Source organism: Callospermophilus lateralis, chromosome 2 (genome assembly GCF_048772815.1).
Source record: "Callospermophilus lateralis isolate mCalLat2 chromosome 2, mCalLat2.hap1, whole genome shotgun sequence".
NCBI classification, from domain to species: Eukaryota; Metazoa; Chordata; class Mammalia; order Rodentia; family Sciuridae; genus Callospermophilus; species Callospermophilus lateralis.
Genome location: NC_135306.1, coordinates 205,838,134 through 205,859,486, shown reverse-complemented (window position 1 = coordinate 205,859,486; position 21,353 = coordinate 205,838,134). Strand labels below are relative to the sequence as shown.

The following is a 21,353-nucleotide window of genomic DNA, read 5'->3' as shown; positions in this document are numbered from 1 at the left end:
GTGATGGGACTGGGAGCAGTAGGAGAAGATACTGTGTCTGTATCTTCCCAGGGACGTGTCCTCTGCAGACCTGGTCATCAAGAACCAACAAGGCATCAAAGCAGAGATTGAGGCTAGAGCAGACCGTTTCTCCTCCTGCATCGACATGGGGCAGGAGCTGCTGGCCAGGAGCCACTATGCAGCCGAGGAGGTGGGTGATGCCTGGTGGGGGTGGGCCAGCCTCACCGAGTAGAGCTCAGTGCTGATTTTTTCGGAGTCTTCCTACTTCCTCTTATTCTTTTTCTGCAAGAACTCTTTCACTCTCTGTCCCCTTGGTGCTGTTCAGAGAGTTTTCACATCCCATCCTTCCTCTAGAACTACCAACCTCTTGATATCAGAAATCACTAGTTTCCCTCAGTGAACCCCTGAGGACTCTGGAAAGGCCCTACTGGGTGCTGACTCCCGTCTCTGTCCCCCAGATCTCAGAGAAGCTGTCTCAGCTGCAAGCCCGGCGCCAGGAGACAGCTGACAAGTGGCAGGAAAAGATGGACTGGCTCCAGCTTGGTGAGCCTCTGCAGGGAACCAGGCCAGGACAGGGGGATGGGAGAGATCAAGAACCCTGGGTGTGAAACTCCAGGCACCCACCCTTGGCAACATCTGTTGGTGCTCTGGGGCAGTGGCTTTCTCTGTGCCTTCTCTGACCAGCCAACTCTCTGCAACCCCTAATCCTGGCAGTTTTGGAGGTGCTCATGTTCGGGAGAGATGCAGGGATGGCAGAGGCCTGGCTGTGCAGTCAAGAGCCACTGGTGCGGAGCGCAGAGCTGGGCTGCACGGTGGATGAAGTGGAGAGCCTCATCAAGCGGCATGAAGCCTTTCAGAAGGCAGCGGTGGCTTGGGAAGAGCGTTTCAGCGCACTGGAGAAGCTCACTGCGGTGAGGGCTCTGGGCCCCGGGGCGCCTACTCCCTGCCCCAGACCCATCCTCTCTCTTCCCTCTGATCAGCACCTCCTGCGCGTGAGCTGAGAGTGCCCCATGACACCACAGCCTTCATTTCCCCCGGGGGACGCTAAGACCCGCATCTCCCCTGTTGCTCCTTGTCCCCACCATCTTGTCAGTTTCTCTTCTCCCTCCTTCCAGTTTCAGACCAGAGCTAAGACATTTCAACTTCCCCAGTGCCCTGCTCCTCTTAAATGAGCCTTCTTCACGCTGACCTCAGCATTTCTTGACAGCTGGAAGAGCGGGAGAGGGAGAGGAAGAGACAGAGGGAGGAGGAGGAACGGAGGAAACAGCCCCCTGCTCCGGAGCCCACAGCCGGTTTGCCCAAAGGAGACCTGGTGGACAGCCAGACAGCTCCTGATGCTGCCTGGGATGGGTGAGAGCCAGGACACCTGGGCCAGCAGGATGAGGCTAAGCCCAAACAAGCTAGGAACTAATTCTGTGTCATCTTTGGCCGTTCCAGAACCCATCCACGACTGCCACCATCCACACAGGTGCCCAGCGTTAATGGGGTCTGCACAGATGCTGAATCCTCACAGGTAACCCTATCCCCAAGCGTCCCCATCAACCCTGCCTACCTCACACACCCTCTCACAGCTTCTTGTCCTTGCAGCTCCTGTTGGAACAACAGAGACCTGAGCAGGGTAGCCTCCCAGAAGGGCCTGTGAGTCCCCCTGCAGGTGTGGGTATAGATACCTGAGATGAAGGGCTAAAAAGGGGGGCAAGGAGTCTTGAGGATGGGAGAGGGCAGAGACTCAAGGAAATTTGGCGCAGCCAGGGAGTTTCACAATCCACTGAGGAGACACCTTCCGTCTCATCCTGTTTTCCCCCGTAGGGATCTGGTGCAGGGGATGAGGCCAATGGGCCACGGGGAGACAGGCAGACACGGCCCCGCGGCCCTGCTGCTCCTGTGATGCCCCAGAGCAGGTCGTCTGAGTCAGCCCATGTTGCCACCTTGCCCACTCGAGGCCCAGAGCTCTCTGCCCAGGAGCAGATGGAGGGAATGCTCTGCCGCAAACAGGAGATGGAGGCCTTTGGCAAAAAGGCTGCCAACAGGTACCCAGCCTGGCCATGCAGTGCCTGTGGCCTCTCAGGTTCTTGCCTCTGGGGAGGCGTCCCTGGAGGGGATGTTTCTAGAGGCAGGAAAGTTATGCAGAATGGGGCACTTCACAGACTGTGACCTTTGGAAAAGGGATGGGGCTCAGGACCACTATGGCCCTTAGGGGACAGCCTGAGGGGGTAAAGAAAGGAGAGGAACTTTAAGTTCCAGGACATCCAAGGGGGCCCCAGAATGTAGGTCCCATCCACGCCAGTTCCTTTCACCATCTGGCCTCCTGACTGGCACAATGTCCCACCCAGATCCTGGCAGAATGTGTACTGTGTCCTGCGGCGTGGGAGCCTTGGCTTTTACAAGGATTCGAAAGCAGCCAGTGCAGGAGTGCCATACCATGGAGAAGTGCCTGTCAGCCTGGCCAGGGCCCAGGGCAGTGTGGCCTTCGATTATCGAAAGCGCAAACATGTCTTCAAGCTGGGGTAGGAACTGCACTGTGCTCTCAGGATGGGAGGAGGAGTCAGAAGTGACACAGGTGGGCCCAGTGGGAGTGGTCACCTGTAAGAAGTACAGGAATAGAGCTGCCAAGCCAGGACTTTGGGGACACCTTTGTATGAGGGAGAGGCAGGGATTATACTGCACACTAAGGAGGGGATGGATGGGGTGGGGGGTAGGTGGATAATGGGGGGGTTAAGACGCAGGCTGATGACTGATGATGTCAAGTTAAAAAGCCATCCTGGTGGGAGACCCCAAGGCAGCTTGCTGGCACTGCTCTGCCTCAGGGACCTTCAGAGGCATGGCCCTGCCTGGCAGCAAGCAGCTGGCAAGGCCTAGGATGGAAGTGAGCTCACCCTGGCCCTCTGCAGGCATTCAGAAAGGATTTGGTTTTGCACATCTGCAAAAACCTGGGAATCTGAAAATGTGCAACACCTGTAGATACAGCTCTGGGGGCTGCCTGGATGTTCTCCAGTTCCTCTTGGGTGAGGACTGAACTCTTAACATGCACTCACCTGGCACATACAGATTTTCATCTCTGCTCTGTGATTTTTCTCTCTCAACAGCTTACAGGATGGAAAAGAGTATTTGTTCCAGGCCAAGGATGAGGTAAGCTTTCCCCTCCCACCCACATGTTCCTGGAGGAAAAAATCCTGCAGTAGCAGATTTCCTTCCTTCCCTCCTCTCTCTTTTTCCTTGTCCACCTCTCTTGTTCTTTATAATAACCTACCCCATGACATGCCACTGGTTTTCTAGGAGGCCCACACCAAAACATGCTCTCCGAGATGAAATAGTTATTTTTTTTTGCCTTTTCCTTTCACATTTCTCTGCTGTCTGCCACCAATAGCCCCCACACAGGGTCCTGGAGGCTGAGATGTTGTCTCCCTGTCACCATAGGCAGAGATGAGCTCGTGGCTGCGGGTGGTGAATGCGGCCATTACTGCTGCATCCTCGGCCTCTGGAGAGCCAGAAGAGCCAGCAGTGCCCAGTGCCACTCGTGGCATGACTCGGGCCATGACCATGCCCCCAGTGTCACCAGCAGGGGCTGAGGGGCCTGTCGTGCTGCGCAGCAAGGACGGCAGAGAACGGGAGCGAGAAAAACGTTTCAGCTTTTTCAAGAAGAACAAGTAGATAGGGGGACAAGACTCCCAGGTCAGCTCCCTCCCTCTGTTCAGGAAACTGCCAGGGACTGTTGACAGGGACCACCCTCTTGTCAGGACAACTGCCTGCTGCTAGGGTCTGTTGCCAAGGTCAGCCCATCACCAGGAACTGTCACTGGGGACAAGCCAATGTTCTCAAGTACAACCTTCTCTTCTATTTAATTCCAGACTGGTGGTGGGACTCGGGCAACCCCCAATCCCACTCCTCCCATCCCCTTCTCCCCTCTTCCCCAGCCTTATGGTCCCATCCCCCCAGCACAGTGCGGATAGCACTGCATCCCGGACATAGGCCATGTGGGACACGGCTGCCCCACCTCAGGGTCGTTCTCTTACTACAAGTAGGGCGCACTGTCCACCACTGGTTCCTTGCCCCTGGGGACCAGCCAGGAACCTCAGAGCTGAAGCAGGCCCCAGGGGCAGGAGCGCCAGATGATGGAGTCGGAGGCGCCACAGCTGTCCCTTCCCATCCTGCCTCACCCTCTGACTCAAGTGGCCATTTTATCTTCAGTTGCTCTCAGTGGCTTCCAGGTGTGGGTTGTTCAGGGGCAGCCACAGCCTTGATTCTGGTCAAGGAGGTGATTAAACGGCTCAGCTTCTCTCACTGCCTCTGGGTGTCTTTGCTTTCCTGACCACAGCCTTTGTGCCTAAGCCCATGTTCCTCTCTTAGGCTCTGATCTCCTGCATGCCACGTTTCCACTCTGTTCCCAGCCTCCAAGCCCTCAAAGAACCATATGATTCCGAGAGCCTCCCTAGCAGGTCAGGGTGATGCTAACAAGCAGTATTTCTGTCAAAAGGCAGAGAGTACCCCTTACCTGGGACACAACTTTCTTCACTCATGAGTCTCTCAACTCTCCTGACCACAGCCCTGATGGTGGGCAAGGGGTCCTCTGTTCTCTGCCCTGTGACTTTTATCTCCCAACAGTTTAAGGGGTGAGCACAGAGGGTGACTACCGACCCCATGCCTATTTCCTCCCCAGAGAGCTTACTCAAGGATCAAAGGAGTAGCAGTTCCTAATCCACTTGCCATGAGGTACACCCTAAGCATGTAAATAAAAAACACACACAAGACCATATAGTCTAGATCCAGTCAAGTATCTTAAAAAGAGCAGGCAGCTTCTCCCTTGACTCTGGCTTGGCAATTGGAGGTTGCAGGGCAACTGCGTTTGACTCCAGATGTTGTTGACAGCAGCCACTCCTTGCTGACCTCCTGCAGAAAAAAAAAACTTTGTTCTTGCATTGTTTTCTCTACACAAACAACCATTTTTCAGGAAAACTTCCCTATCTTTAGCATAATTGGTTAGGAGCCCTGAGCAAACCCCTGACTGAATAAGATCAGTTAAGACAGACAGGTAATGTGCAGTCCTAGGACTAGCACAGCATAGTCCCAGACTGAGCTGCAAACATGAGATCTGGTGGACCAGATAACCCACATGATAATTATCCCTTTCTATTAAGAAAGGGAGATTCAGTCTTCCATGGTAAACATGTGGAGATATATATATAACTGCAAGAGCATGTCCTGGGACTAAATGTGTAGTGCTGCTCTGTTATTCCATTTAGTCCCAGGACATACTCTTGCAGTTATATATAGAGCAGCACTACACAGAGACCGTCTTTTGTGCTTCAAGCACAGCGGTAAAACCTCCACTGTGTGAAGGAGACAGTCACACAGTCACACAGCAAACCGATCGTTGGAAATTTTTACATGGGGGGAGAGGAATTAATGGAGAAATGATCATTTGAATGTAAAACATAAGTGTAAATAGGGCAATTGAAGTGACCCCTAAAGAACATCATTGTTCATGGAAAGGTAAGATGGAAATTGTGGTCTGAGAATCATCTGCACACACCTGGCAGCTGAAGCTACTTGAGAACATAATTCTGTAAGGACAGGTTGGAGAAGAGGGTAAGCCAAGGGCCAGGCAGAGACTTTGAGCTGTGGGTGGAGGAAAGGCAAAGTTCTAGGAAAGAGAACAGGTGGAATGGGGCAGTAAAGGATTCAAGACAAAGCACAAAAAAAAAAAAAAAAAAAAAAAAAAAAATCAAGGCAGGCAATGGGAATATGGACAGATCAAAATGGATGAATTCTCTAGAGATCAACATGTCTGCATTCTTATTAACCACCGCCTGCAAGGGTGGACCTGAATAATCCAATATGGCAGCCACCAGCCACATGGCTACTGAGCACTTGTAGTGAATACAAGCCAAGATGTGCTGCAAGTCCAAAATGCTCACTGGATTTCAAGCACTTCAGGGGAATTTTTTTTTTTAATCTCATTTTTATATGTTGAAATGATGAGTCATTAAAGTGGATTTCAAACTTTGGCTTTAGTCTTTTTGATGTGTTTACTGAAATTTTTCTGCTATTTCATGTTTATTTATTGTGGTGCTGGGGATTGAACCTAGGGCTTTGTGCATGCTAGGGAAGTGCCACACCACTGAACTACATTACCAGCCCTATTGGACATTTATATTTTCTATTATTATTATTAGTCATTGCAGTGCTGAGAATGGCACCTGGGACCTCATGCATGCTAGGTAAGCACTGTACTACTGAGCAACACCCAAGCCATTTTAAAATTACTTATGTGGCTCACATTATATTTCTGTTGGATAGCATTTCTCTAAATGGACTATAGACCTCACTATGAAAGGTAAAAAAATTAAAACACTGTTAATAGAAGAAAATGCAGAATATCTTTGTGATTTGGGGGTAGAAAAGACATGAAACTTCAAAAACAAATTTTTTAAGATAAAAATTGATTTCATAAACAATAATTTCTGACCGATGAAGGACACTGTGGCCAAAGTTAACATGGTGAAATGAGAAGATTTTTTAAACCAATGCAGAGCAACATCCAGAAATATGCAAGAAATTCCTACACATCAACAACAAAAAAGAGACTGCAATCTGAGACACAGACAAAAGACACAAAATTCATGAGAATAAACCCAAAAAACTTAAGAAGAAATTCTTAAAATCATTAGTAACCAGACAAATGCTAATCAAAACAACAAAGAACTATGGCTACTGAGCACTTGTAATGAATACAAGCCAAGATGTGCTACGAGTCCAAAATCCTGGCAAAAATTAGGAACCCAGATAATGTCAAACATTATGGCAGAAACAGAAATAACAGGGTCTCTTGTGCCCTGCTGGAGGAAGGGTATACCAGCACAGCTTTTCCAGAGAACAACTTGGCACTACATAGACAAGCTAGTTTTCTGTATACTCACCAAGCATTGCAGCAATATCCCCCCACACACTACCATGAGAATTAGGGCACACACATAAGGATGTTAATTAAAACCTTGTTCATAATAATGGGGAGCAGAGGCAGTATTCTATATCCAGATGATGGTAGATAAAATGTGTGACTGCACAGCATGGAGTATTACTTAGGAGTTAGATATCACATAGCATAGACTGCTTAATGGAGAAAAGTAAGAAACAGTGAGCTATACACACATAATTTACATTATTTATGCAAATATACAATGGGTAAACTTTGCTTAGGTCCATATTAGAAGAGGCCAACTGTGAAAAGGCATTTGTTAACAATCTAGGCAAAACTTGAATACAAATATAATTAACACAGCATATGGGCTCAGTAGGTAGTGTGCTTGCCTAGAGTATATAAGCCCTGGGTTTGATCCCCAGCATCAAAAATTAAGTGCTGATGTTCTAAATTAGAAGCAGATAATGAGGTACTTATGGGGAAAATAGCATTATATCTTGATATTTGTTTGAAAATACTCCAGGGGAGGGGAATAAAAGGAAAGGCTGCTAGAAATAAGATCAGCAAAATGTTGATAATGCCACAGCTGGATAAAGTGTCCAGAGGAGTTCATTAACCTATTCTCTACATTTGTACTTTTTTGACAATTTCTTCAACAAAAAAGTTTTTGAAAAATAAAAAAAAAAAAACATGAATGAAAAATGTCTTCCAAGAGCACAAAGTAATATACATTAAACTTATTAGAATTGTTGCCTATGGAGGAATGAGAATGGAGATAAAAGGGAATAAATTTAAAAATGGGGGGAAGGTGAGGGAAGGAGATGGAATGGTACAGTCAGCTAAGAGAATAAACAGTGTTAAGAACACAGAGGAGACTGGGCATGGTGGTGTGCACATGTAATCCCAGATACTCTGGAGGCTGAGGCAGGAGGATTGCAAATTTGAGACCAGCTTCAGCAATTCAGCAAGACTCTGTTTCAAACTAAAATCTTAGAAAGGGCTAGAGATATGGCTCAGTGGTAGACCCCTTTCCTAGCATGTATGATGGTCTAGTTTCAATTCCCATGTGATAGTCAATTCTTCCTCACTGGGACCAAAATACCTGACAAGAACAATTTAGAGGAAGAAAAGTTTATTGGCTCACAGTTTCAGAGGTCTTAGTCTTAGGTAAGCTGACTCCACCACTGTGGCCCTGAGGTGAGGCATTGTGGCAGAAGGGTGTGTAGAAGGAAAGCCACTCACCTCATAGTAGCCAGGAAGCAGCAAGAAAGAGACAGAAACAAGGGGATAAGATGATTACATTTTGAGACCTATTTCCTCCAATCACACCCTGCCTGCTTATAGTTATCACACAGCACAGTAGTAATATAGTAATATTTTCATTATTAATCCATCAAATGAATTAATCGACTGCTTAGGTTACAGCTCTCATAATCTAATCATTTCACTCTGAACATTGCTACATTGTCTCCTGAGCTTTTGGGGGACACCTCATAGTCAAATCACAGCACTCAGTACCGAAACATACACATACAAACACCATACAAGGAAAGGGATGGTGAGTGAAAAGAACGATTTAGAAGGATGAAAATTACTAAGGAAATATTAGCTTCAGAAACCTCAGAAAATTGGAGAATTGGAGAGAACAGAATCCAAAAGACATAAGTTTCAGACTATCTCGAGAAGTCTCTTCTGGAGCATCAGTGGAAAAGGAGAAGGGAAGGAGACAGGTAAATAGAATTTACCTGAAATCGCTTTTGCTAATATGGAATATAATAATAATAATAATAATAATAATAATAATAATTATTATTATTATTAATGAAAGCTGTTTCAGAAATGGTGAAGGAAGCTTCTAGAGATGCCCAAAAGTAAAAAGTCTGAATACAGAGAGAAACTGGAAATGTCCAGAGAAAACGGAAAGGGACAGGAGAGGTAAATAGAATTAGCTGGGAGCCAAGTACCAGCATGGGTTATTAAAATTGTAGACAGTGCAACTTCGGAAATGGCTGGGAAACAAAAAGAATTCAGTGAAGCAAACATAATCAAGTAGTTGGGTAGAGGAGGGCAACTGAGAATTTGTGCCTTGAAAGTATCAGAGAAGCTGTTACGGAGACACCACAGTGAAAAATGGTGATTGACAACCACCGGGCACCTCTATTCTGAGATAAATTCAACCCATCAATCTCCATAAATGTCTCTGCTTTGTTGGAGAATGACAGCGAACCCACCTAATAGCTTCCCTTTTGCCACAAGGAGGTGCCCTTAGACCGCAGCTGAATTTTGAATGCCAGAAAGTCAGTCAGGAGATTCACAGTTACCTTCCTCCAGTATCTCGGTGAGGACTTGAAGACCTGTCCCACCCTAAAGCAAGGAATCTGTCTCGTCCTCTGTACCAAGTATTCTTTTGGCGTGTCCACCACCAACGACACACATTTTGAACTCTGGCCAGAGAGAGAAAACCAGCCACGTATATAGATGAATAAATTGTAGTTTGGGTAGATATGCCTCCTAGCCCTATCCCAGCTCTATCGCAGATCATCTTCTGTTCCTTGGTTCTGTTTTCTCACTAATGAGTAACTCGTTTGCAATTAAAAAAAAAAATTAATTGTTTAAAGCGCTACAAAAAAATAAAAGTCAAGGTTTGCTGTGTTTCTGAAATGTTGCCCCCAGGTGCCATAAAAACGGACAAGCCCGCTAAGTAACCCCCTTTTAGAGGACCTGGTGAGATAACCCTTTGTCATCCGCAACCCCTCTGCAAGGGCCCAATAGCGCGGCCCATTGTGATGGCTAGCTACTCCCCCGAGCTTCTGCGTTTACCCACCCAGTGGTTACGTCCCGAGCCCTTCTGACGCGGAGCTGCGACCCCATCCCAGGGCGGTGATTGGCTAGCCGGGGTTGGTGGCGGACTGACCTCGGCCCCGCAGCGCCGTCCCCTGCTGGCCCCGCCCCCGAGCCGGGCGACCATTTGTGTGCGGCCGCGGGATTGGTCGCCCGGCTCCCGCGAGGGGGAGGGGAGGAGGCCGCGCGCACCCGCGCGTGCGTGAGCTGGCGCGCGAGAAAGGGCCCGGTCGCGCCGAGGCTCGAGCGGCCGTCGCCATTTTGTCGGGTTCTCTCTGACGCGGGAGCCGCCGCCACCGCCGCCGCCACCGGGAGGTACAAGAGGGTCGTGTGGGTGTGCGGGGAGCCGGGGGCGGGCGGGCCGGGCCCCTCGCGGACGGGCTTTGGGCTCCTGGTGGCGCTGTGGGCAGCCCCGGGAAGACAACGAGGGGAGGCGGGGCCGGACGGAGGGGGCGGGGCCGGGGTCGGGCCGAGTCTTTGTTGGGTGAGGAAGGCGGAGGTCGGGCCGCAGCCGGGGTCCTGGTTTGGCTCCGAGCGGGCCTTTTATCTTAGAGCGTGTGGGAAGGCGATATCGTGCAGTGCAGAGGTACACAGATTTCCCTCCAAAACCGTGTCACCCGGGACACTCGGGTGCCTCTTGCCCTACGCTTGCTTTTTCCTCGCTGTTTAGACATGCAGCGCCAACCCGCTGCTTTAAGCACGCCTCCTCTCCGGGAGATGCATTGTGTTGTGCATGCTGACCTCCGACCTCCTATTTGCTTGTCACAGGTACCTCGCAATGCTCATTGTCAAACCTTCCCGCCTCCCTCTAGGAAGAATAATGAACTTATCTGGGAGGGTCTTGAAGGTGCCTAGAACTTTGGAGGATTAAACAGAAATGTTGAGGTGCACTTGAATTTCCCACCCATCCGACTTTTGAAATCTTGTTTCTTCTCTTCCAGGCTCTTGTCAGGATGGTGAAGCTGTTCATTGGAAACCTGCCCCGGGAGGCCACAGAGCAAGAGATCCGCTCACTCTTCGAGCAATATGGGAAGGTGCTGGAATGTGACATCATTAAGAACTACGGCTTTGTGCACATAGAGGACAAGACGGCGGCCGAGGATGCCATACGCAACCTGCACCACTACAAGCTGCATGGGGTGAACATCAATGTGGAAGCCAGCAAAAACAAGAGCAAAGCTTCAACCAAGTTACATGTGGGCAACATCAGTCCCACTTGTACCAACCAAGAGCTTCGGGCCAAGTTTGAGGAATATGGCCCAGTTATCGAATGTGACATCGTGAAAGATTATGCCTTTGTACACATGGAGCGGGCAGAGGATGCAGTCGAAGCCATCAGGGGCCTTGACAACACAGAGTTTCAAGGTGAACTGCTTTGGGGCCTGGGTGGCAGAGCTGAGTGGGGTCTAGCTCAAGACAGGTGCAAAAACAAGACCATGGGGCTGGCAGAATCTTTTAACTGGAAATAATAGATTATGTCTACTGCTCTTAAGCATAACTTACTCTTGTTCATGTTTGCTGAGATGTTCCTCAACAGCTATGTAGGACCACAAAGTGGGGGTCACTTTATCCTGTGGTCTTCATTCATTCAAATGCTGATGAAACTGTTTGCTGAGGAGAAGGGAGGATAAAGGTCTGTGACTTATCTACTTCTTTTGTTATGCCTAAGAAGCCTTTGGTTTGAGGGTTTAAATGCATAGGGTTTATATTCCACTGCCTTGGGTGAGGGGTAGTGATGGGGAAAGGGTATTTAGAGGAAGCCCTATATTATAAATCTGAGTGGTGAGTCTGGATTTGGGGAAGTGTCTTTTGGGTGAATTTGTTAAGTCTTTGGACTATATAAGCACAACCAAGAAAAAAGTAAATTTTTCTAAAAATTCAAGGTTAAATGGAAATGATAGTCTTACTTCTATGATAAAATTTCAGTTAAGCATCATAGAGTGTATCATTGTTTATATTGATAATAAAGTTATATTTGTTCATTAATACCACGAGAGGATATCTGAAAACTCTAGAACTGTGCTAATATGGTAGCCTCTAGCCACATGTGGCTGGTAAGTTTAAATTAATTGAAATTAAATAAAACAAAAAATTCACTTTTTCAGTTGTCCTGGACACATTTCAAACAATAGTCATATGAGGGTAATGGCTATTGAATTAGCATATGTATAGAATATTTTCACTATCACAGATAGTTCTATTGAATAGCATTGTACAGCAAGGTTTTTGTAAAAGTATCATGTTGGACTACACATTCACAGCCACTTCTGGTTCTTAAAATAAACACCCTTTTTGCCCTGAGTGCCACTAAAAGAGTTGTTAAGCACTTCAAGTTTCTCTGCTAAACCTAGAAAGCAGAATAGAAAGAATAGGAAAAATATAGAAATTGAACAGAAAAAAATGAGAAACTGTGCAGATAGTGGAGTTTAATGGTTGAGGACCATCAAGTATATGTGGCTTCAGCCAGTGATGCTTTGGTCTTTAGCTACTCTTAAAAACATAGGGCAAAAGTTGTTGGTATTAATTACCAAGTGGCCAAATGTTTTAACCTCTTTCTGCTTCATTTGCCCTACTTACAAAATAGAGTTAATGATCCCTGTTGTACCATCCCCACAGTATGGTAGTGAGACTAGGATGAGGTAATAGTTGTGAAAATGTTTCCACAGTGAAAGCACTGTATGATGAAAGGTGAGTGCTGTTTGCAACCATGAGTGTTTGTATTGAGAGAAAGTTATTTAAAATATGATAAGATAGTTAAGTTTTTCTTATCTGTTTTTTAAATTTATATTTGTTTTTCTTTTATTATTTTGGAATGCTGGTGCACTTTACCTTTAAAAGTTATTGTTTTCATTCAATGGTGGAAGGAGATCATGGATGGAGAATGGGGAAAGAGGGTTCTCTCTTAACAGGTAATAAACAGAATTTAAAAGAATGTAAATTCAGGTACAGACTCTTCAGAGGTGTTGTAGCAGTAGCACTACATGCCCTTACCTTTTAATGTGCAATTGATTAAAAGGAAAAGAGCAAAAATATGTATAAGGAAAATCAGTTAACTGGAGGAAGATGGTTTAGAATGACTATTTTTTGTTTGTTTTTATTTTTGCAGTGCTGAGGATTGAACCCAGGGCCTTGTGCATGCTGGGCTTGTGCTCTACTACTGAGCTATGCCCCTAGCCTTGAGTGTTTTAATAAAACTGGTGTTATTACTTATGAAGTAGATACCTGAATAATGCAATGGCTCCCATGAGACATTTAAAAGTGTTATCATTTCCTTAGAAGCACAGACACTAAACTGAATTAGGAAAGAAAAATCTTTTACTCGTTTTATGTTGTGTGCCTTTGCCTTCTGGAGAGTGATCTTTGAGTTACACATGCAGACATTTTTGTAACCTTCTATATTTTCCCAAAATGACAAGTTTATTATTGGAAAATAAATCAGTTTTGCAAAAAATACAATGTAGATATCAGTTTGCATAATTTTCTAATAAAAGCCTTTTTAATTATCTACTAATGAAGACAGCCTCTGGAAAATGCCACTTTGGGCATCTTCTGAACCTTTATTTATGTACTTAATGGTTGCCATTTAGGTTTCTGCATTGTATGATTTCTAAAAGGAAGCAGTAGAATCTGAATTATCTGTGCCTTTCAGTATCTGTTTTCTCTCCATAAGCAGCAGAGGAACATAGTTGTATTGGAAAGGAAGGTGTTCCCAAATTTGTATGTCTTGTTTTCAGAATTAAATCAGACTATTGCTGTATATCAACTACATCTCCAGCCATCTTTGGATCCTGGCACATAATAGGAGCTAAGAAATTAGGACCCCATTTTTCCCACCTTAGTATTTTAATATTCTCTTCTATCCAGCTTTCAAGATAAAATAGTATTATTGCGCTAATTTTGTGAGAAATTTTGGCATATTTCAGTAACTTTGAGGTCTCAGAAAATCTTTTAAACTTCTGGCCTATCTACATGTGGTAGAATAGAGTGGTAGAATTTGTCTTGCCCTGATTCTGAAAGGTAATAGAGAAACACAGTACTTTTTAATTATTACAGGAACTTTAGGGGGTTTAAATTAAAAGCTTGGTTATAATTGTGTTGGCAAGACTATTTAAAAAAAAAAAGCCTACTATCACTTTATTATAGATGTTTTTTAGTTCTAGATAATTTTTTTTTTTAAACTGGTATCCTTTTCACAACTACACCGATAGATTTTGATTTTGCTACAGATGTTTATACACTTAGGAGTTCCCACCCTCTAAGAAAAACAGAAATGAAGATTGGATTTAGTATCAGAAAATCAAGGTAAAATCACTGGATTTTGTTTCTCTAAAAAACAGACCCAGAATCTATAAAAAACAAAATGCAAGTTTAATTGGATTTTTTTCCCCTTATAAATGTTACTTCTAGGTCTCTGGATTGGCTACTTTTTAGATTATCATTGTTACTTTGACTTCAGAATTAGAGCACAGTTTGTGTCTGTCACATAGCTTAATGTGTATGTTTGAAAGCCAATAATTTATAATTTTATAGTCTAAATTATAGAGAATTCTATATTTGATATGTAAGAGAGAGTGTGTGTGTGTGTGTGTATGAGAGAGAGAGAGAGAGAGAGAGAGTGTGTGTGTGTGTGTGTGTGTGTAGGGGCAGAAATCTATTTCTTTTGTAAGCATAGGTAACATTGAATAACTTGTAAAAATTAGATGCGAGTATTTAAATCTCTGAAAACTGGGATGGCTCACTAAAATGCTGCTTGCAGAGTTATTGCTGCTTGGTGTCTGCTAATTGAGTCTGGTGATGGTGGATGCTGTCTGTTCATTAGCAGCTGGAGGTCAAAAGCCTGAACATCTTTTGTTTCTGCTGAAGTGAGTTTTGGGGCAGAACCAAGTTAGACTAAAGTGATAGGACTGCACTAATCCACAACCCTCTCATGGTTAGTGCATGGTGGTGTTTTGGCTCCCATCCTAAATCAGGTTGTTCCCAAAAAGAGAGTGGAAATACAAGGCTTCCTATTGCACAGCTGTATTCAGAACAAGATCTATTAAAAGAGAACAATATGCTGACGGCAAAGGGGGAAACTCTTCTGAGCAGCCCTTAAAAATGACAAGAAGCCCATTTTCTCTATTTTTACTGTCCTTATGGCCACAATTTTTTTAAAGTATTGACTTGATCTCCAGAATTTTAATGCAGTTCAGTACTGAATTACTGCCAGTACCACTCCCTTTTCCTGAACTGCTTTTAAAGACTCCAGATGATTTCATCTATCAGTAAGGGACCTTGAGTTTGGCTGCGCACAGCCTTGAGCAAAGGTGGTTTCTTCTCAAAGCTGTTCCTCAATGCTAGTCATTTCTTAGAAGCATGGATGTGAATTGTTTGAATCGGGGCCCAGAATCCTTTAGGCAAATGCTGAAATTTTCAAGCAAACAGAAAATCCCCTATAAAGAATTATAAGCACTGAACACAGTGACATAAGTCTATAATCCTGGCTTCTCAGGAGGCTAAGGCAAGAGAATTGCAAGCTCAAGGTTAGCCTCAGCAATTTAGCAACGCCTTGTCTCAAAAACTAAAAAGGGCTGTAGATGTAGCTTAGTGGTAGAGCACCCATGGGTTTAGTTCCTAGTACATTAAAATAAAGAAAAGAGGGCTGGGCTTGTGGCTCAGTGGTAGAGCGTTCACCTAGCATGCATGAAGCACTGGGTTCGATCCTCAGCACAACAATAAAAAATAAAGTTATTGTATCCACCTACAAAAAAAGATTTTATATATATATATATATATAATTATTATATATATATATATATAATATATATATAATTTATTTTTATTTTTTTTTTTTTAAGAAAAGAATTGTAAACTAAGTGGCAAGTTGAAATCCTGATTGTTCCATTACATGGGAACACATTATCCCTAAGCAGCTGGTACTGTTTTAAGATCTTCCTAATTCTTGTTGAGAGGCCTTGGTCAGAGTTTTCTGCAGTAGACATGGATTAACCCTTGAGGATAAAAGTGAGGATGAGGTTAAAATGTCTTATTTCTCAGAAATACAGGGGATGAAGCAATTGATGAGCCAGATATGATTTGGCATCCAACACAGCCTTCCCCTGCAGAAACTGCTGAAGGAAACAAGGTGGAAAGAAGACTGCTATTGGGTCTTGTTGGTGGTGATTGAACCCAGGGCCTTATGCATGCTAATGAGCACATGCTCTTCCCACTGTGAAACAACCTGACCTATTGCTGGGGTGGTCCCCTCCCCACCCCTCCAGCCATACTGGGGATTGAAACCAGGGGTACAATATCCCTGACCTATATCCCTAGCCCTTTTTATTTTTTGAGACAGGTTCTTGCTAAATTACTGCAGTAAGTCACTGAGATTACAGCATGTACCACCATGCCTGGCTGTTGCTGTGGCTTCTAAGCTGCAGTAAGTGCTCAGGCCTTATATGGCCTTCAGTAAATCAGGGAGAAAGAACGAAGATGCCTTCCAGATCTAGCATAACTGAGGTTTTGTTGGATATATCATTGAAAAGTATTCAGGTTTTGAATCATTATAATTGATAATAATCTTTAAGAATTAGAAATTTTTTGACTTTTGTGTTTAGGGGGAAAAGGAAAGTTGCAGAGACAGAAGTAGGTAGGAATTTGCTACTGTGGTAAGTAGAAAGGACTAACTGGTCTCTGAGGTCTAACATTTTCTGGCTGTCTTCTGTATTGAAACTTCAGCTGAAATAGGGTCACAAGAGTGTGTGTACGTATGTGTCCTATGTTTACTTTCCTTTGGGGGAGGATAAAGAGTGTCAATGAGTTATAATCTTCTTAATCTATTTCTTCAAGGCAAAAGGATGCACGTGCAGTTGTCTACCAGCCGGCTTCGAACTGCCCCCGGGATGGGAGACCAGAGTGGCTGCTATCGGTGTGGGAAAGAGGGACACTGGTCCAAAGAGTGCCCAGTAGATCGTACTGGGCGTGTGGCAGACTTTACTGAGCAGTACAACGAACAGTATGGAGCAGTGCGCACACCCTACACCATGGGCTATGGGGAATCCATGTATTACAATGACGCCTATGGAGCACTCGACTACTATAAGCGCTACCGGGTCCGCTCTTATGAAGCGGTGGCAGCGGCGGCTGCTGCTTCTGCATACAACTATGCAGAGCAGACCATGTCTCATCTGCCTCAAGTCCAGAGCTCAGCTGTGACCAGTCACCTCAACTCTACTTCTGTTGATCCCTATGACAGACACCTATTGCCGAACTCTGGTGCTGCTGCTACCTCAGCTGCTATGGCTGCTGCTGCTGCCACCTCTTCCTCCTATTATGGAAGGGACAGAAGCCCACTGCGTCGTGCTACAGCTGTGCTCCCCACAGTTGGAGAGGGCTACGGTTATGGGCCAGAAAGTGAGTTGTCTCAGGCTTCAGCGGCTACACGGAATTCTCTGTATGACATGGCCCGGTATGAGCGGGAGCAATATGTGGACCGAGCACGGTACTCAGCCTTTTAAAAACTGGAGGTGAGAGTGGGGTGGGTGTGATTAAGAGATTCCATTTAGTTCCCTTGCAAGAGACCTTCATAGAGGAGGCTAGAGGTACTTGTTTGCTATTAGAACAGAATCCAAAAAGTACTAATTATGTGTTATTCTTTATTATTTCTCTAGCTTAGGCCACAGGTTCTCTTGGCCTGTTGAGGTTTTAGCGTGTGACTTCATATACTAAAGGAACAGTTTGTTAGGAATAATATTCCTATAATCAGCTGTAAATCCACTTGAGTTGCAGAAAAACATTTAAGATAACTAATGTTTGTTTGGTGACCTGTGTATATTAATATCTAGACAGTAAGAGATATTTCTTTATACAGGAAGGGGAACTAAGGCTCCAGAGATTCAGTAGTTTGCCCATCATCATTTGGTAAATGAGGGAGGTAAAGCCAAAATTCAAATTCAAGCCTGACTCTTAAAATTCCCACTAACAGTCAGTGTGGTATTAAGCTGAAGGGTACGGGTTCAGGACTTAGTAATGGAAATACAGAGTATTTGCTAATAAGATTGTTTATTGGGTCACTAGCCTTTATCATGGAAGCTCTTCAAGTATGATATCTGCAAGCCAGATAAAGTCCTATAAATATTAAGTGTCTAATTCTAAGATACTTGTTTGTTGAATGTTTGATGCTCTGCCCCATGTAGTTCTTTCCTTATTCAGATCTAGAGCATTGGAGTGCTTAACCCCTATTTTCTTGTAACCTATGATACGTTTCCCATTTCTTTCAGCATTTTGGGTTTTTTGTGTGGGAACACTACTTAAGGAATTAGAAATTGGCAATCTTCTGATGTACATAAAATCCTATAGGTTGTGACTCTGAAAAGTTAATGTTCCTACTTCAGGAATTGTGTATCAAAGTTGCTAAGTTACTGCAAGTCACTGGGTTAGGAAATATTGAGTATTGAGTTAATCAGAGTGGAAATAGCATCATGACATTATATTTTCATGGTTTTACTTATACTTTGAAATTGGGCATCACTTGAATTTGAGCCCCAGTAGCAAGGTTAAACCGAATTACTACTGAGCTTCCAAGATTTCAAGTTATCCCCTCTTTGGTATAGGTGTAGAAGAAAGAAAAGCTACAGAATTTGCTTTTTGTGAAGTGAGAAGCACTGTGTCATGAACCTGTGATTTTATATCTTATATGACCATGTCAGTAAGACTTGGGATTTCCTGAGACCACTGTGCAGCAGTGTGTTCATGTGTGTGAAGTAGATTAAGCTTAGAAGCTATGGAGTTTGCCATTAATTTTTACAGCTGGATCTACCATGAGTTGAGGTGCGTCTGAAGTGAAGTAAGTTGTTATCAATCTATCAGATAACTTCTGTTTCTTTTAAGTATGTTTCAAAGTTAATTTTTAAATTAATATATTGTGGTCTTTAAAGGGTATTGATACATCATTTTAAAAGTGAATTTTAACTGAGAACAGTGGTTGTTCAACTAACCTCTTTGTAGTGATGACTTTTAAAGAAACTTACCTTCCAGGTGTGAACCTCAAATGGACTGAATAACCCTGAGTTGGTTGCAGTCCCAGGAGCCTGATGTTAATGAGGCTGCCAGGAGGAAATACTCCAGAACTGTTGGGGATCCAAATTCGGGTCTCACTAGCAGAACTGATCCAAGAACGTCACAGCTTTTGAAGTCGATTGGCACAGATCAAGACCAAGATTTGGCCCTTTGTCTGTAATAAGTAGAGGAACTTGGTGTGAGTTAACTTCTTTTTTCCCCCAGCCATTGGTGTCTGGAGTTTCCATCATCAATGGAAGAATTAGAGAATTCTAGCAATGATTTCTTCTTTCGATTTGGCAAGGGAGATTTGGTCAATTAGAGAAAACACTGGAACTGTGGTTCTAAATCTGTGACAGTGTGACATGTAGTTGTGTTAGAGATTGGTGAATGACCCACTGTTCCTTGAGAACTGTACCTTTTACAAATGTCATTTCTAAAGTTTGTTTACTATGAAAAATTAAAAATGGGGGTGGTTATTTGCGCCTATAGTCCCAGCTACTCAAAAGGAACACTTATAAGCCCAGGAAAATTCAACCAGAGCAACATAGTGAAATTCCATATCATTTTTTTAAAGGGGAAAAAGTAAAACAATTGGCCATATTTGAGATCTCAGTATCTTCTGCTTTTTCCAGATCCAAAAATTAAACTGTCCTTTGTTGGAGCAATAGTAGCCTTCTGTTAAAGACGTTATTTTGCCGGGCGCCATGGCACACACCTGTAATCCCAGCGGCTTGGGAGGCTGAGACAGGAGGATCACAAGTTCAAAACCAGCCTCAGCAACTTAGCAAGGCTGTAAGCAACTTAGTGAGACCCTGACTCTAAATAAAATATAAAAAGGGGCTGAGGATGTTGCTCAGTAGTTAAGCTCCCCTGGGTTCAATCCCTGGTATCAAAAAAATAGTTATATTGCTTAAAAGATGGCTAAGAAAATGAGAAAGTTGAATTTATCACTAACACAGCAGACTTTCACCTAGATTACATCTGTATGTCCTATATAGCTATTAGTATATTCCTTTATAGACCTATTTAATAGAACCTTAGATGATTTTGTGGAATATAAATTTGATCCAATCTGACTTGGTTTTGTTTTGTTCTTTGTTTTTTTTTTTTTTTTCCCCCTGGAATACAGGACGGGACCAGGGCCCTTGTACTCGGAGCCAAGCTGCTCTCCAGGCATTGTGTAAGCCTCTTGTGTTGTGCTCTCTTTCAGGTAGGATAATTGCGGACTGAACCCTCGGGCTGCGGTCATATATGAGAACTTGCTCCGCGCGGTCCCCTTTGCCGGGATGTTTCCATTGCTTCATGTTTCAGTAAACAGAGGAGTTTGAGACCAACTATGTTTTCTTTCTTAATTTAATTCTTCTAAGTTTACTTTTCTTTCCTCCTGATACTAGTCTTAGTAGCCTTTCACTTTGTTCCTTATATTCTCAGCCTCAGATCATCCCTAGGTAAGGATTATGCTGGCATTCCCTTTTTCCTGTACAGTGGAACCCCTCTTATCTTGCTTTCCTTAGGATTTGAACCCTTCCTCCCTGCCTACCTACAGCATCTCCCTTTAAAATGACCATGTAGTGGCAAACAGCCTTTTACTCTTCTCTGTTAGCTCTGGACTCTTAACATTGAAGCTAATCTTCCGAAATTGCTAGGACCATTGGGGGTTTTGTTGTTGTTTTTGTTTGTTTGGTTTTTTTTTTTTTTTTTTTTTTGGTCTGACCTGTGATCGTGGTACAGCGTTAGCTGAAATTTAGCCTTGTTTTAACTCCACTCCTCCCACTTTTTTTTTTTTTTTTGACAAATAAATATTTCTAACACTGAAGTATCTTTGGTTTGAGGGTTTAAATGCATAGGATTTATATTCCACTGCCTTGGGTGAGGGGTAGTGATGGGGAAAGGGTATTTAGAGGAAGCCCTATATTATAAATCTGAGTGGTGAGTCTGGATTTGGGGAAGTGTCTTTTGGGTGAATTTGTTAAGTCTTTGGACTATACAAGCACAACCAAGAAAAAAGTAAATTTTTCTAAAAATTCAAGGTTAAATGGAAATGATAGTCTTACTTCTATGATAAAATTTCAGTTAAGCATCATAGAGTGTATCATTGTTTATATTGATAATAAAGTTATATTTGTTCATTAATACCACGAGAGGATATCTGAAAACTCTAGAACTGTGCTAATATGGTAGCCTCTAGCCACATGTGGCTGGTAAGTTTAAATTAATTGAAATTAAATAAAACAAAAAATTCACTTTTTCAGTTGTCCTGGACACATTTCAAACAATAGTCATATGAGGGTAATGGCTATTGAATTAGCATATGTATAGAATATTTTCACTATCACAGATAGTTCTATTGAATAGCATTGTACAGCAAGGTTTTTGTAAAAGTATCATGTTGGACTACACATTCACAGCCACTTCTGGTTCTTAAAATAAACACCCTTTTTGCCCTGAGTGCCACTAAAAGAGTTGTTAAGTACTTCAAGTTTCTCTGCTAAACCTAGAAAGCAGAATAGAAAGAATAGGAAAAATATAGAAATTGAACAGAAAAAAATGAGAA

The 21,353-nt window shown here is 43.7% G+C and overlaps 2 protein-coding genes and 1 long non-coding RNA gene across 6 annotated transcripts in view; 2 read left to right on the top strand and 1 right to left on the bottom strand.

Moving 5' to 3' along the window:
- The window catches only part of Sptbn2 (spectrin beta, non-erythrocytic 2), a 28,866-nt gene extending 24,580 nt beyond the window's left edge, over positions 1-4,286 (top strand). Inside the window, exons 27-36 of the mRNA XM_076847650.2 lie at positions 52-190; positions 459-543; positions 715-911; positions 1,208-1,350; positions 1,438-1,513; positions 1,588-1,638; positions 1,810-2,030; positions 2,334-2,507; positions 3,087-3,129; positions 3,418-4,286. Of these exons, the coding sequence (XP_076703765.2) occupies positions 52-190; positions 459-543; positions 715-911; positions 1,208-1,350; positions 1,438-1,513; positions 1,588-1,638; positions 1,810-2,030; positions 2,334-2,507; positions 3,087-3,129; positions 3,418-3,651 (1,363 nt within the window). The 3' untranslated portion in view covers positions 3,652-4,286. The remainder of the gene's footprint in view (positions 1-51; positions 191-458; positions 544-714; positions 912-1,207; positions 1,351-1,437; positions 1,514-1,587; positions 1,639-1,809; positions 2,031-2,333; positions 2,508-3,086; positions 3,130-3,417) is intronic.
- A 470-nt stretch (positions 4,287-4,756) lies between these two features.
- On the bottom strand, positions 4,757-9,855 carry LOC143393060 (uncharacterized). Its single transcript, XR_013090440.2, has 2 exons — positions 9,744-9,855; positions 4,757-4,887 (listed from the first exon to the last, which is right to left on the bottom strand). It is a non-coding gene; the product is annotated as an uncharacterized LOC143393060 (long non-coding RNA).
- An 83-nt stretch (positions 9,856-9,938) lies between these two features.
- On the top strand, positions 9,939-21,353 carry LOC143393057 (RNA-binding protein 4B). 4 transcript variants are annotated; one of them, XR_013090439.2, is made up of 4 exons: positions 9,939-10,075; positions 10,702-11,125; positions 16,589-18,995; positions 19,929-21,353. XR_013090439.2 is itself a non-coding variant. In XM_076847644.2 (4 exons), the coding sequence occupies exons 2-3, from the start codon at positions 10,714-10,716 to the stop codon at positions 17,254-17,256; spliced, it is 1,080 nt and encodes a 359-aa protein (XP_076703759.1). In that variant the 5' UTR covers positions 9,939-10,075; positions 10,702-10,713; the 3' UTR covers positions 17,257-17,265; positions 20,010-21,353. The 4 variants fall into 4 exon arrangements, 3 of the variants coding, with proteins under 3 accessions (XP_076703759.1, XP_076703758.1, XP_076703757.1); XM_076847644.2 differs by having other exon boundaries at positions 16,589-17,265; positions 20,010-21,353; XM_076847643.2 differs by having other exon boundaries at positions 16,589-17,265; positions 18,776-21,353.

What these genes read in the sequence shown, in the direction of transcription:
- LOC143393057 (XM_076847644.2), top strand. Translation starts at nt 10,714, where the DNA reads ATGGTGAAGCTGTTCATTGGAAACCTGCCCCGGGAGGCCACAGAGCAA. An exon ending in TGACAACACAGAGTTTCAAG is followed by an intron (nt 11,126 to 16,588) that starts GTGAACTGCTTT and finishes TATTTCTTCAAG; the next exon opens with GCAAAAGGATGCACGTGCAG.